Below are 15,575 nucleotides of genomic sequence, written 5' to 3' on the forward strand. Positions count from 1 at the left end.
CCCTGCTACAATTTCATTAGCTCTGAGATTCAGAGGATCTGCAACAACTCTCAGAAATAAGACATTCGGGGTTGTCCTTTCTCCAATCCAGAGACAACAGAAGAGGGACAAAAACAGAGCTAGAAAGCGATCTGGTCAAAGGCAGCCAGAGGAGTGTATAGGGGAAAGTAACAGTCTGTATATGCAATGGACAGTCTCCATTCCTCTTCTGCTGTTCGTGCTCAGCACTCACAAGGTGCATAGGAAGTAGCTTTGAAGAGGGGGCAGAGCATAATACTGGAAAGAGACGGTACTGGTGGGTCCCAAGCCTCGGGGGCAAGAGTGGAATGTCTCCTCCATGCCTGGGAGCAGGAGGAGGGCTGGGAGCAACATAGAAAAGAAAGGAAAAACAGCTTTGTGGTTAAAGTACTGAACTGCACAGCCTCAGAGCACCTAGGCCCAGGTCTGAGTCCCACTAATGTCTGCTGTGACATTGGAGGAAGTATGCATGGTCTTTACATTGCTTTTCTTCACTCCCCCTCCTCCTCAGTCAAGGAGCTACTAATCCTATTTTTTCCTTGTTCTTTGCCTGCCATCTCTCTAATTTGGAAGCTTTTTGAGGCATGGACTGTCTTGCTGTTCATATCGATAACATTTTCAAAAAAAGAGACTGTAACCTCTGTAACTATTACAGAGACTGTAACAAAGAGACTGCTGGTCTCTGTAAGGGTGTGTATTACACATGAAAAACAGTAAACAGAGATATACAGGTAAATTTAATTAAAGGTGAGACAATCTGAGCAGTGAAAGGAATCTGAAAGTGAAAGGAATTGAGAGGTTTTGGGGAGGTATGCACAAAAGCATAAGGGGCAAAGAATGACTGTTTTGAGGCAGAAGCCTCCATTGCACTATCTGGAGGGCCAAAGGGAAAGCTGAAGCAAACATGACTCTACAAACAGGGCATCCTTGAGGAGAGAAATCTGATGTGGAGAAAACATGACAGAGAGAAGGGACATTGTGTGAGAAAAGCAGCATCTGGGATTCATATCTGAGTGGCACAGTAGAATTGGAGCAGAGCAGTTAAGTTTGCTCTTAATTTCTCTATACACTACCGCTGTGCAGAGAAAGGGAGAATTTCCTTCCCAATGTGCTTTTTGCTTAGACACTGCAATTTGTGTTTCTTTTGCCCCCTGCCTCCCCATCTTGTGTTTCTTTTGTCCCCTGCCTCCCCACCTTAAAAAAAAATTGTCTCTGAAACACTACTGAATTAATTCTAGTAGGAGATAGACAATTCAGAAGGTAATATAGCCATCATAGAAAATATGGGGTTACAGGCACAAATAGAACAGGCCAACGAGGTCTAGGAATTAGGATGTATCTGGATCAAAATCAGAACAACAGACACAGATATACTGCAGAGCTTTAAAAGATCGTGAAATACTATTTCATCCCTTTACAGCTGTGTAAATTTTGAGCACTGTATTGTATTTCACTGCCGGAAAATATTTTTAAAGCAAAATCCCTGCAAGAGGTGATTCTATGAGACTGACAAGTCTAGTGAGAAAACAGAAACACGGAGTCCCACAAGGTGCTCACTGCTTTGGGCTCTGTTTCAGCATAGGATGTAAGCACATCTTAACCACCAGTGTGAGCCCAGCCTCACTGACTGCAGCTGAACAAGTCAGTTTCCCACTTAAGTCTTTCTGTAAAATGAATCTAGAGTGCTCAGCTTCTTGTAGGACTAAGCTTTATATCATCTTTGTGCCCAATTATCTCAAATTTCAAGTATTTCCAGCAAGTTGCTCATGAGTAAGACACCAGTCAGGCACTATGCAGCAAGTAACATCAAATAATAAGTTTGCAGAGATCACAAGCTGTTTGCAGACAACTCACAACTGAAATAGAGGTAAAATTTATCTGATAAATTATTCATCAATAATGATTTGGCCAGCTTTCCTGGATATATAGCCACAGGGATGTATGACACCTTTGGGAAGGCATCAGATAAGAGATGCATTCAAACTAAACCAGAGAAGAGGATGCAGACATAGGTCCAGAGCAATCTTTAAAGAGCGAGGGGGAGCAGCTATGTGGCCAAACAGAATGAAGTTCTCTTTATAGCCGGTCAATTAGAAAACACAGAGCAGGTTAGTAACTACCCCAAAAAACCCTAGTAACTACTTGTTTTCAGACAGCTTTTCTTCGGCAGCTGTGGGTTCCAGCTCACTGTGCAGAAGCTGAGCAAGAGCAAAGGCTAAATCAGGTGTGGTAATGGGAGCAAATTCTCCCTGACAAGAACCTGCTACTATCAGGGAGGAGGTTACTAGGAAGTGGCATGCGGGACTGAGAAGAGTCTATGGGTGAGATGGGAAGATACAGGAGGGAATATTCAGCGTAGGCAGGATTAGAGCTGTGCAGAGTCTTAATCTAGGCAGCCCTTTCTCTACACCTTTATCTGTCATGGTGCAGCCACTGTGTGCTGCAGTGCTGGTATAACCTGGCCATAAAACTGGATTAACTGGCCTGCGAGGATCATGGCTGAACAGAAGAGGAGCATGACAATATGCCTTTGTTTACACGTTCACATCTGTGAGAGAAACACAGATCTTTGCTAGACAAAGTGCTTAATTACTGGTATGGAATATCATCAAATGAATGTGCAAGAGTAGAATTAGTGTTAGGGGAAGGTTTCTGCTCTTTCATAGCGCAGTCCATTTCTGCTCATGTTTTCTGCAGTATCAAGAGATTATCTTATAGTATGGGGGAAAAAAAATCCCATTACCAGAGAAACTTATTTTTAAATAAAAATGTCAAAATTACCTTTCTGATTCAGCCCTTTTAGAGAAACCCTGCTGTCTCCCTCCTTCAGCCTTTCCTTTTGGCTCTTCCCTGCCAATGAAAAAATCTAGTGACTGCCTCTGATACGACTTGCAATTTCTACAGCAACAGCAGGCAAGAACAGATCCTTGCCAGTTTCTCTTATTCCACAAGGTTTTGAGCACCAGAAGAAAATCGGTCTTGGACTCTGACCCACTGAAGTTAATGACTTTTGGAAAGCGTTGAGCCTGAATCCTTAATGAATGCCATTCTATACCACCTTCAGTTTCTTCTTTTTCTTTATATGGATGTACATTACAAAGCTCAGGCATAACGAGTATTTATGCAATATTAAGAATGTAAGGAAGTTTTATTTTTACTCTGCCAAATCTGTCAAGAATCAGCAAAGTTTTGCCACTCTGCCTGTTTAGCCGATTGCTTGTCCTGATTTGGAAGTTTTGAATCTAAAGCTAATTTTATTTGTTGATCCCTCTAGTCCCTTTTTTTTTTTTTTTTTACTCTACTCCCTTCTAATGAGGGAGGCACGAAGCCTGACTCTTCCTTTCAGGCTAGTCAAAATTGATGTGGAAAGTGGAAAAGGATAAAATACTTGTTTGAGAAAGCCACCCCAGGAGCATTTTACTGCCCAGAACGAGGGGCATGTTGCAGCAGGTTTAAGAGAGAAGAATCACTTCCTTGCAGTTGCTCTTTTCTGAAGGAAACGCAGACCACCACTCACTCGCCCTCCTCCACGGACCACTGCAGGCTCTGTTATTTCATTTTCTCTGTACGCAATTCCTTTTTATTCATAGGGGATTAATTTTGCTTTGAGCCTGGGCAGTACCTGTCGTGCAGACGCAGTTACGACAGGCGTTTTCACACAGCCACTTGCAGATACAGCTCTTTCGGAAATGCCCTTTCAGCCTAACGGTTGTCTCTGAAGACGGTGTCATCTAGTCGCCTCTCTGTTACTACCACGATTAACTACCGGCGCTACTCCCTGTCGCTCTGGCGGCTGAACAGTTAACGAGGCAGGGCTGGAAATACCCGCTTCTGCTAGCAGCGGCTCCTCCCCGCCGCTTGTGCCTGCCCCGCCGCCCTTAACCCGTAGCGGCCTTCGCTACGCGAAGAAGCCCCCGGCGCCGCAGGGGGCACCCCCACGCCCCGCTCATCCAGCGGCGAGCAGCCCAGCACGGCAGCCGGGGGGGGAGGGCCGGGCCGGGCCGGGCCGGGCCAGGCCGCCCTGCGCCATTCGCCATCCCCGGCCACAGCGCGGGGGGCGCAGCCCGCCCCGCTCCCGCCGGGCGCCCCAGTGCGCAAGCGCCCGCGCCCCCTCCCCCCAGCACAGCGGCGCGCGGACCCGCGGGGCGGGGGGGGGGGGCAACTGAAACCCTGGTGCGCGCGGCGCGACGGTTTACACGTTAACGATCCCTCGGCCAGAGGTGAAGGGAAGGCAGCCGCGCGCCTGCGCAGTGCCGCGCGAAAACTGCCCGGGGAGGGGAGGGGGGCGAGGGAGCGAGTCCCCTCGCTCGGCGCATGCGCGGCGGCGCGCCTCACGCTCGACGGGAAAGCGGCCGGGGAGGGCGGGGGAGGAAGGGAGAGAGGAGAGGGAAGCTTGCGCAGGCGCAGTGCGTGGCCGCGGCACGGTCGGTTGGCGGCTGCGCAGTAGGGCGGCGAGGGGGAGGGGGCGCGCGGCGGGGGGAGGGGAGAAGGAGGGGAGGAGGAGGGGGGCCAGAGGGGGGCCAGGAGCGAGGGAGGGTTTATCGGGCGGCCGATTTTGGTTAAAATATTCAAAATGGCGGACGGAGGAGCAGCGAGTCAAGATGAGAGTTCGGCGGCGGCGGTGGCGGCAGCGGCAGGTAATCATTACTGCATTTTACATATTCATATTCATACTCGCACACGCGGCCCCCCCGCCGCCCGCCCGCCCCGCTTAGCATAATTTATTAGTACTCAGGATTATTATAATTAACGGCACAGGAGGGAGCGGGGGGGGGGGGGAAGAAGGAAAGCAGCCTCCCCGTGCGGGGAGACACACACACACACACACGCTCCCTCCCTCGCCCGCCCGCTCCCTCACACGGAGCCGCACTCGCACCCGCCCGCACGCTGGGGCACCGGCGCCGGGGCAGGCAGCGGGGCGATGGGGGGCGGCGGCGCGGGCGGCGGCGGCGGCGCAACGGCGAGGCGGTGGGGTCGGGGTGGGGAGCCGGCGGGGGGCTGTGGGGGGGAAGGCGGGAGGGGGGAGGCATCCCCGCACCCAAAAGCGATCGGAGGTGGCTAGCCGCCACCCGGCCGGGCTCCCCCCCGGCCCGCACGCCCACAATAAAAGCCGCTTTACATATTCATGGCGGGGGGGGATGCTGCTGCTAGAGCGGTCCCGGCGGGGGCCGCGGGAGGGGGCACGGCCCGCCGGGCTGGGGGGGGCGGGCGGGCGGGCGGCCCCCCGAGTGGGGCAGGGTCCCCCCCGCTGGCACGGCGGCGGCGGGACGGAGGGGGCCGGGAGTACGGGGCCGGGTGAGGGAGAAAGACTTGGTTTCTTCATCTCTCCTCTCATTACCCCCCCCGCCCTCCCCCGCATCCCCCCCAGCCAGGGTTATTTCCCTAGAGCCTGGGGCCTGCAGGCATGGGGTGGATGGGTGCGGATGGCCTCGGGGAGGGGTAGGAAGAAAGCGTGGTTTGGCTTTTTATTTAAAGCTGCTCCCCCCCCCCGGGCAGGTTCAATGTGGGGTGACTTGGGGGGGTGTGCGGGCAGAGTTTCTCCGTGCCCCTCTCCGACGGGAGAGGCCGCGTGTTTGCACCCCTGAAGGCTGGATTTGCCCCGGCGGTGTTTGCCCTCCTCCCCCTTTGCCCTCCTGTTTCCGCAGCCCCGAGGGCTTGGGGGGAGCAGGGTGCTGCGGCCCCGGGGCAGGCCCCCCCGGGAGCCGGGCACCGGACCCGCGTCCCCTCGCCCTGGGTGCCGGGGCAGGGGCGGATGGTGGTGCCGGCAGCCCCGGTGGGCTGGCGCTGGGGGTGCGGGTCCCGTCCCTCTCCCTCGCTCTCTCTCCCTCTTCTCCTCATTTGAATAATGTCTAATTCGGGGAGGTTTATATTATTGAAATGGCTGCCTGGCTTTCCCCGCCTCTCATGTTTAGTAATTCAGACCTTTAATAACAGCCACTCAGAGCCCAACGCCGTGTTTATATTTTACATTCGCCCCATGTGCTTTTGTGGTTCAATATGATTCTTCTTTCTCGCTCTCTCGCTTTTTTTAAATTTTCTTGGCAACCCACAGGGCCCCGAGATCAAACCCAGGCTGTGTGAGGAGAGGAGGGGGGAGAGCTAGGCCCTGGCTCCTCTGGCAGGCGCCTAGGCCTCACTCTCTGCTGGTTGATTTATTTACTAATAACCAAAATGACCCCCCCATCTCCACTCCACCCCTGCCAGCAAAAACAAAACCCTCCTGGGGCTTGAGCAGCATCAGATCTGCTCATAGATTCTCAAACACTCATGTCTTTTAAATAAGGAGCTTATTTTTAATTTATAGCAACTCAAGACTGTAAAGCTGTTCCTTTCATATCTGCTTTTCAGAGGCTTGGGCATTTTTGGTCCCTTTGTCCTTGATTCTTTTCCTTAAAGGAGAGTTGCTTCTAATTTACGTTTCCTGGCACTGAGAGCTATAGAAGACACACTCAAAATCTGAACAGCTTTCCTCCTCCCTCCGAACACAAACAGAATTGAATACATTGAAGATAATCTTATTCACCTTCTTTTTGCTTAATGTGGATGCAGTTTAGCAGTGCAGTGTGTCAGATGCTTTTGTTGCTGCTTGTATCTTTGACTGTTCTGGGTTGGTTTTTTTTTTCCCCCTCTTTCATTTAGATTTAGCTTTCAAGACAGAAGATACTACTAGGCAGTACAGGGTCTAGAAAGGAAGATAAGTTTTCTGTGATTGTGTCATAAGAACACCAAGTGAAAATTGAAATTAATCCTCTTAAATTGTCTGGAGTAATTCAGTTTTAAACCAGATATTAGTCTACTTAGAAAACAAATGGTCTACTTCATTAAAAAGAGGCAGTAATTTAAAAAAGATACTTATGCAGGGATGTGTTTCATGTAAAACTGTGTAGGTTTTCATTAGTGACCATTGTTTTCACCCTGTGGAGAAAAAGGACAGAACAGCAGGGTACTTCAAAGTAGCAGTGCCAGATTAGCGTGTAAACATCTTTGAAGCATGGCTAGGAAGAGAGTTCATATACAAATGCAGACAGCGTGTTTTGTAGTGTGGTTCTAAATTTAATTTGTCGCAAAATACTGTGCTGCAGCTAATGAAAAGCATTTTGATTTAAAAAATAATGAACGACTCAGATTATTTATCATTTTTCTTCACCCTTGGTGAAGACAGGCCTTGAATACTAGAAGAAAAATTCCATAGAAGCGGTAATGAGACCGTTCAGGTGACTGACTGTTTCACAGACCAACAGCACAAGGCTGGCTGGACAAAAAGCAGTAATATGATTTCATGCCTTAAATAGCATATGTTTTTGCACTCGCTTCACAAGATGTGGTCAAGCCGATGATGTCATTGGCCAGAGGACAAGGTGCAGTTAATTTGATTTATTGACCTGGGGTGAGGTGTAGCACTGAAACCTTCTCATAGGGAAACCATTTATCTGAGGACAATTTCCTTTATAGCAGCAATTTAACCACTGCTGAGACTGTAGATATTTTATCCAGCATGATAAAAATGTACGCTGCATCTTGCAAACAAAATTTCTTTGTCACTGACGTTTTAGTAATTTTTATAGAATGGAATACTGGACAGTGGCCTTGTGCAGTCTTATGGCTGAGCTGGGGTTTATAACTCTGAATTCAGGTATTTACATGCCAAAATACAGATGTATTTATCCCAGACATATATTTGTGTGCCTGTGTTGTAGCTTAAAATTTTACTGGAACGTGATGTGGATGGAAATGTGTCTTCACCAGTGAAGCCCATAGGCAACATGTTAGTGGGAAGCCCTTTTTCCCAAACCCTGGTGTCATCTTCACTTGTCAGAAGGTGCCAAGACTAGTAGTGTGTGGGTATTACTCCTCATTCTTGAGTAAGGGCTTTTATGTTAGTTAAAATCTGACAGCCACCAGTGATAAAGCTGCTTCTTGGACCTTCTCTATCAGTAGTGAGTGGGAGAGTAAAATAAACTTCTTTTTCTTCCATAGGGACTACCTGGCTGTGGTGAGTGGAGGGTTGTGCTACTGTTGCAGTGCTTCCTAATTCTTACCATGGGAATATGTTCTCTTATTTTGTCTGTCCTTTCAGCTTTTATTTTATTAGGGACAGAAGGAAGAAGGCTTGTCCTCCCCATGAAATAGTTCCACTGCCTGATTACCTCTGATCAGTTATGAAGGTGGCTCTGCCTTTTTTTCTTATTTTCTTTTTTCTTTTCTTTTTCAAAACTGACCAAAACTTATCAGTCTAACAGCTGGTTGAAAGATAGGCTAAGCTATGTCAGTAGCCATGCTGCCGCATGTGGAGCAGAATTGGGAAGGTGTGTGTCAGTATGGTGACTTCACAACTAGAGGAGCTAGAGCTTACTCCTCACTTCCTAGAAGGATGGGGGAAGAATCTGAGCTTCCCACCCTGTCATTTTAAGAGGAAAAAATCTCAAGTTTGCTGTCACTAACAATTTCTCAAAGATTACCCTGCAGTAATAATTCAAGCATGTAAGTGTTAATACTGGACTTCCTGATGCTGAATGTGGATAGCTTCTGAATGCTTGTCTTAGCAAGTAATGGTGATGATGTCTGGAGTTGCCTCACTTGATGGAATTGGTGAGGTAGCCTTCAACTCAGTCTGTCCATTAAACCTAGGAAGCACCAACATATTCTGTGTTAGCAGTCTCTTATGTGGTGTGAAGAAGTGTTGTTCCTACTTCTGCTCGATCGTAATAATGTATTGCCCAGAAAAAATGAGATTTTGAACACCATTGTCACTTAAATGATATTTGTTAAATTTCCAGTGGTAAATTCCATGTTTAGAGTAGCACATTTTTGCTGTTTTCTTTATGTCCAGATGTGTGAGGATGCAAAGAATTTTGGGGTAAATGTTTTGTCCATGCTGTCCAGAATGTTTTTGTTTGATTGATCTGTCATCCAGCTTCTTTCTGTTAAATAGTATTCATCACCTCCACAGACAAGTGTTGGTTTTCTCTCCTGGTTCTCTGGCAAATTTGCAGTAGTTTTTTGTAGCATGCAGTAAGTTTTCATTAGCTTTCCTCAAATTTTGGCTCTGGTGGAGTTCAAGACTTCAAAATAGATTACAACATTTTTAATGTGCAAATCTAGTCAGTTAATTTTCTTAACCTTTTTTCAGCATTATTTTCTATTCCCCTCAAACTGTTGTGCCCATAGGACAATAATCTTGATATTGCTATTGTATACAGCTGACAATTAGGCAGCCTCTGCTACTTGCACTTACAGCTTTATTATTTTTATCTTCAGAGAATCAGTGACAGTCCTGGCAAATGACTGTCTTTTATGACATACGTATTTTCATTCTCTGTGACAAAGCTATTGTCAAAAGGAGGTGTTGAACAAAATTAAGTATGACTTGAGTATCCCAAATGTGGTATGCTTGGTTTAGGTGCTTAAACTAGTATGTGAATGAAAGACTGTCTCATGTTGCTGGATAGACTTACAGTGCTGACTGTTTACAAGTGCAGAGATTTGCTTCTGTGTTAACGGATTTTCCCACCCCTTTTCCTAATGTGCTACATTGTTATACAGGGCAAGTTAAGCGTGGGATTTGTTGGACTGAATGCAGGAGAAAAATTTAAGGAAAGATACTGGTCTTGGTTAGTGTGTATTAAGTAATTGTATTGCACTTGAAACTGTTTGACAATTGCTAATCTGAGAAAAAACATACACATAGATGTATTTTCCTTTCTGTAGTTCTTTGCATTAAATTTCTTGAATTGTGTGAATAGGTCCTCATGCTGCTTCATGCACACTTATTTTTCTCTATAGAAAAGGAAATAATTACTTAAGATCTCAGTATTATTCCTTTCCCTAGTTTCTTATTTCATAACTAGCTAGGAAATATCCACATTTGTTAACATAACTGTATTATAAATTATGAGCTCTGTAGTGCATTACAAAGTCTTTGCAAAAGGAGGGTTTTTTTTATAAACTGCTACTGGCTAATTGAATTAGTTTAGGGTTAATAACACAGTTGAGTGATGAAGTGTTCGTTTGGTATAGAGGATTTACTGGGTTCCAATCCTGAGTTTGTCACCAGTTTCACTTGCTTTGCTGTTCTGGGCTAAATCTGTGTAATGGGAATTACAGAGCACGTTTTCATAGGGGTGTTGCTGGGGGAATGATTAGCTAATGTTTTGTATTATTTCTGAAGGTAAGAGTACTGTGGTGGTTCTGCTTTTACATGTAATCATCCAAGCTTGTGCCCAGGTTAAACTTTGCTTAGGGTGTTTCAGTGCTGGTACTGTTCGTGTACTCTGATCAGCGATGAAGGCCTCCTGTTGTAAAGGCACAGATTACTGTCAGTTCTAACTACAATGTGATGTAGATCTGCTGTAGGGTATGCAGTTCAATGACAGTTTAAATCAGCCTGAGTCTGTCCTCATCTCCCTGTGTGTTCCTGCCCCCTTCTCTGCACTGGTGCAGATGCTTGCCTGATTCCTTTGCTGAGCTAGTTCAGGGAATTAAATTGGCAGAAAACAAACCTTGCCAAAAATAATGAATAGTTTTTTTGTTGGTTTAGCTCTCTGAACTGGCTTACAATGAGTTTAGAGAAACAGCAGTACCAATCAAGGAAGGGAACAAGAAGCACACATGTTGACCCAAGTCTTCTCATAATTTCATTCTCTCTGATGGCTTTCCTGTTGGCATAAATGGGGAGTCATGCTCTCAGCCATGTGATCCTAGCACTTACTGGTTTCCAGGATGCTCTAGCTTAACTTGCTAACCTGGTGGAGAACTAACTCCAGATCATTTTAGATCTTTGGTCTGTGAGTTGAAGTTGGCTCAACAAAGGCCTTCAAGTGCAAGAGAGAGGATAGAACCATGTGAGTGAAAGTGGAGGAAGGGGAAAGAAGGAAGAGAAATAAAGCTTCCTCTTTTCAAAAGCAGCAGCAAGCATTCTGGTTAGCTTAGTTGTATAGCTTTGCTTTTAGATTGACATAAATGGCTGTGAAACAACAGTTGATTGAGTTGATGAACTCAGGTTGATCTAAAATGGTACTGGCCCAAGGGAAGTGATGGGAATGTATAGCCATGGGCACTATGCTAGACCTATTCTAGCAGCAGGCTGTACATAGATCACTGAAGCCAGTGATGAAACTGCACCTAAGTAAGAGAGTAGCTTAGAAACCAATAGATGCTGAAAATTTGGCATGGTTTGTGCTGTCATAGGTATGATTGCATTAATGGTAGCCACAGCAGAAACTGAAATAAAAATTGTGGATGAGATCTTTAAGTGGCTCCCATTATTTTAGTGCTGCTCACAGTGAGATACCTCTCTAAAAAGTAGTGTGGCTTAGAAGGACATATTGGCAAAAGTACTTGGGAAATTACAGACACTGTTACTTCTGCTAAATTTTGGACTGATATCCCTGTAGAGCAACCTTTTAAAAAAACAAACAAACAAACAAAAAAAACCCAACACAAAAACCCCAAGCATAACTGCTTCAGCTGTTTAACACAATCACTCTGAGACAGACTTCTCTTTTCTAAATAACGTGATATTGTGACAAGGAACCTTTTGCTTATCAATCCTTTTATTTTTTTCTTCCCAGAAATCAGATTTGGCTGTATAGAAATGAAGTAGCATATATAGCATGTTTGACACGGTATGACAGGGCATGAAGTTTTGGAAAAGGAAGATATGAACAGCTAAGTTACTAAAACAGTAAATACAGTTGAAGACTTAAAAATAAGTGTAGAAAAACCTGTCAAATTAGGTTGGAGATGCAGCTTACTACTTTTTTCCCCTCCTTTTCTTTAAGGGCTGGTAGGAAGTCACCATCCTTTTTGCAGTGAGCTCCTTTGCTATTTGTTCTCTTTGTCCTTTTGATGATTCAGTTTTATTTGAAAAATACCATGTGGCTTAGTAATTTGTGCCTGACCGTACTAGTGTGAAGTTGTAGCTTTATACTACTTGGATAGAGCTGAGGGGGAGGAGTATACAGTGAATACAGGTAGAAATGACTCAGATGTTTGATGAATCACTCATTTCTACATTATTAACTAATACAGCCTACTGAATGAGAAATGAGATTCAAGTTTCTTCCGGGAGTCCTGTTGCAAAGATGCCTTTCTTACCTGCTGATCTTTAGTAGGTTATAGCTTTTATTTGAGTTTTCAAATGTAGGTTTAAATATATGTTTGAATTTGCTTATTTCTAAGGCTGCAGAGAGATGGATATGCCAGGAGATGCTACCTCCCCTCCTTACCAACTCCTCTGGGGGTGTTTCCCACCCCATCCTCCAATGCATGGACACACACCTGTGTGCAAACATGCTTTAGTAAAAGTACCAGAAAGCTTGGGCTGGGGACAGTTTTTTCTAGCTCTGATTGTAGTAGTAGAAGACATTACTGCTTCTGACTGTAGGAGTTTCCTGTTTCCCTGCACCTATTGGTGGGTCTGCCCATTTGGGTGCTGTCTAATCCATTTCAGTTAAAATTAGCAGGGTTAGTAAAGACTGTGATCTAAACTGCCTAAAGTAGCCCAGATAATTCCAATTGAAATCTGTAAGTCATCATACCTGAGGGTACAGTTCATGTTACATTTAATTCAATTTAAGGGTGGGCTGCTGCCAAAAAGAAATGGGAACATAAGCAGAAAGAGTATTGGGCCATCACTTTCTGGACTATTGTCCATTTTGACACAGCCTGTGTAAAACCGTGTCTCAGCTTCTGGCAGAAATGGGTTGGGATTGTGTGGAGAAACTGGAGGTAGGAGGGCAAAGGGAGCAGTAACTTCCACTTGTAATGTTTGTTTCTGAATGAGGGTGTCTGTTCTCAGTGTTAGAAAGACATGGTCCTTTTCAGATTTTAATAAACTTTCCAGTGCTACTTTTCTGTTTTTATTCAATTTATGTTGATCTGAACTACACAATGTAAATTGTTATATTTCCAGTATCTCAAGTGAAGCATGCAATTTACAAGTTATTTCCCTTAAACAGACTTTATCATAAGATTATATTTACTTGCTGTTCCATTTCAGTCAGAATATAGTTACTTTAGACAGCTTATGGCAACAAAGCTAGCTAAACTTGGGAACTTAAGAATATCTTTCAGAACAGTTGAGAACTTACACTTCTGCATATTTGTTTAGTCCGAGGTCTAGTAGCTTCTGACTTCAAATCAGTCACACTGTCTCACACAGCAAGTTGTTTGAATCGCATCATTGCTAACCTTTATCCAACTATTATTTTACTGCCAGCATAGCTCCTCTTTGGTTAGGATGGGTGTGCCAAAGTAAGGAAGAAGCCATCAGCTGCCAGGCTGCACTGCTGCATATCGAATTTTGCCAACCACTGCCTAGAAAATGTGTTGGAGTAGCAGCAGTTGTAGGACAGACTTTTAGTCAAAGCTTTCAAATGAGGACACATCAGGTGGAAAAGTGTAAACTAGAAACCTGATCACTTTCCAAAGTTGATTTTACTCAGTTTTCCAAAAAACAGATCTTCTAAAGTTGCAGAAATTTTTCATGTATCTGGTTTTAAACTAACCTTTGCTGCTTACCCTTATTCTTTTTTCAGTGTGTGTAAGGTTGTACAAAGAAGGACTAAACAGTCTGTTGCATGTTGGTCTTCACTTCTGGCTCAGGCAAGTGCTGAGCTGCAAGTTCCTGGTATTTGGTAATGTAATCAAAGGAACTATCCCTGTCCTTGCCCTGTTTTCATGCTCTTTCCTAGGTGTCTGCTGTTGGAGGAGGATCAGGTAGATCTTTGGTCAAAGCCAGTATGGTGATTTTATTATTCTCTTTCAAACAAAAAGAAAACACCTTTCCCCTTATTTCTCAGTCCATCTTAAGTTTTGTAAGTCATTCTTTTCCTATCCCATAGTGGTCAGGAGTGCCATAAAAGAGTTCAGGAAAGATGATATTCCTTGTCTGCTCTGCATGTTTCCAGCTCTGGGAAACAACTGGGGGGTTGCTCCAAGGGCTTTCCTACTAATTTCTAGTTCCCTACCAGGAACCACCTTATATGGTTCAGTTCAGTGGTGCAGAAGGGACTTGTTCCAGATATACTACGGACTGACTAAAGCCCAGTGCCCTAAAACTTCCTGAGAATGCGCTTCAGCCATGCATGTGTTGGGGAAAACTTCTTCATTAATATTGTTCTCAACATAGTTAAAATTGAAAATGGATCCAGGCACATCTCGTAACACATTTTAATAATATATATAGTAAACATAACTCTTCATAAACTAACAGCTAAATTTAAAGGATATAGCATTGTATTTAAGTGCTTATACACTTAAGTTTTCTGTAATTGTGGATATGGAAGTTTAAACAAAGGCATAAAGAGTGCAAATAGTCATTTGGCATCTTAAATCCCCTAGCCTTTCTCAGCTGATTTGCTGGGGGAGAGAGCAGGAACAGGTAGTGTCTCTTTGTGTTGTGATGTCTCTAGTCAGGTTTGCAAGTGTCGTGGGCATCTTTTAAAGATCCTAGCAGAAAATTTTCAGTTGTTGCTTCTGTTATAATATTGATAAATGGAAAATGAAAGAAAAAAATACCATGTACAAAGGTAGGCCAGCACTTATATCTTCTTATTCCCCTATCTAGTGTTAACATAAGCAAAAGTTAGACTTAACAGGAGGACTGTTGGGGAAAACCTAATTCAAAAAGTTCATTTTAAAGTTATAGAAAAAGCTTTCTTAAGTATTGAGACAATCCATAATTTTCTGTGTGCACTCAGAGAAGACACATTAGTTGCTTAAGGGATCAGTTAATCTGTCGATCTTTCAAAAAGCAAAATTAAGTACAGGCACAGTGGTATTTTTTTCATTACTTATTAAGTAGTGATTTCATATTGTGTGGGTTAGAGCTAGAAATGCTGTGTTTGCTAATGAGGAAGGGAATGTCATTGCCATTTGTCCTATATTTACATCACAAATAGGTCTCTGGATTGTATAATACAGACACTTCAAGAAATTTATACTCAGAATTGCAGAGAAGTTGAGAACTCTGCATTTCCATGTAGCTTGCTTGAGGTTTTATCAACTTGCCTCTTCCATTTTTCTGAGTTTGTGGCAGTTATATTAACTGTATTTGGATATATGCTTGTATACACTAATTATCACCGAAGGCAGCATCTGTTCCTAAGGTTTTTAAAAACATGTGGAAGATTGTTAATTTCTTTACTTTTCAGTGGCAGGGAGTAGACTGACACACTGAACAGTTTCCTTAGAAAGTGTTGCCAACTATAGTCATTTCCCAAGTGCACTTCACATTGCAGAAGGTTAGTTAAACTGGGGATTTTCATGGCGTCATCATTCAAGTAGTAATCATCTTTCTTGATTGTGTGTATTATTAGGAGAACACTGAAGACAGAAACATATGGTTTACAGCTGTCTAATCATCTGTATCTGAAACTCCTTGGTTTATTGTTTGTTTTCTCTACTTTGTCTAATACTCATTTGTTGAGGCAGTCTTTATAAAGAGAGTAGCTACTGGACAGGCAGGTTACTTCAGTAGTTCTGTCCTTTGGTTTTGGTGTCATCTGTGTACTTGATAGCAATAGAGAAAGTGTCCAACAAAGGCATGAAGCCAA

The 15,575-nt window shown here is 44.3% G+C and overlaps 1 protein-coding gene across 6 annotated transcripts in view; it reads left to right on the top strand.

The window, feature by feature from the left end:
• Nucleotides 1-4,552: 4,552 nt before the first annotated feature.
• POU2F1 (POU class 2 homeobox 1) overlaps nt 4,553-15,575 on the top strand; it is a 121,927-nt gene continuing 110,904 nt past the window's right edge. For 5 of the 6 annotated variants that reach the window (XR_011325074.1, XM_069785471.1, XM_069785472.1 and 2 more), the window contains exon 1: nt 4,553-4,655. Coding sequence is in view for 4 of the 6 variants with exons in the window: in XM_069785471.1 (XP_069641572.1) it covers nt 4,592-4,655 (64 nt within the window). In the remaining 2 variants the exon portion in view is untranslated. The remainder of the gene's footprint in view (nt 4,656-15,575) is intronic. The other variant, XM_069785473.1, reaches the window with a different exon arrangement.

This window comes from Haliaeetus albicilla, chromosome 6, assembly GCF_947461875.1.
Source record: "Haliaeetus albicilla chromosome 6, bHalAlb1.1, whole genome shotgun sequence".
NCBI lineage: Eukaryota > Metazoa > Chordata > Aves > Accipitriformes > Accipitridae > Haliaeetus > Haliaeetus albicilla.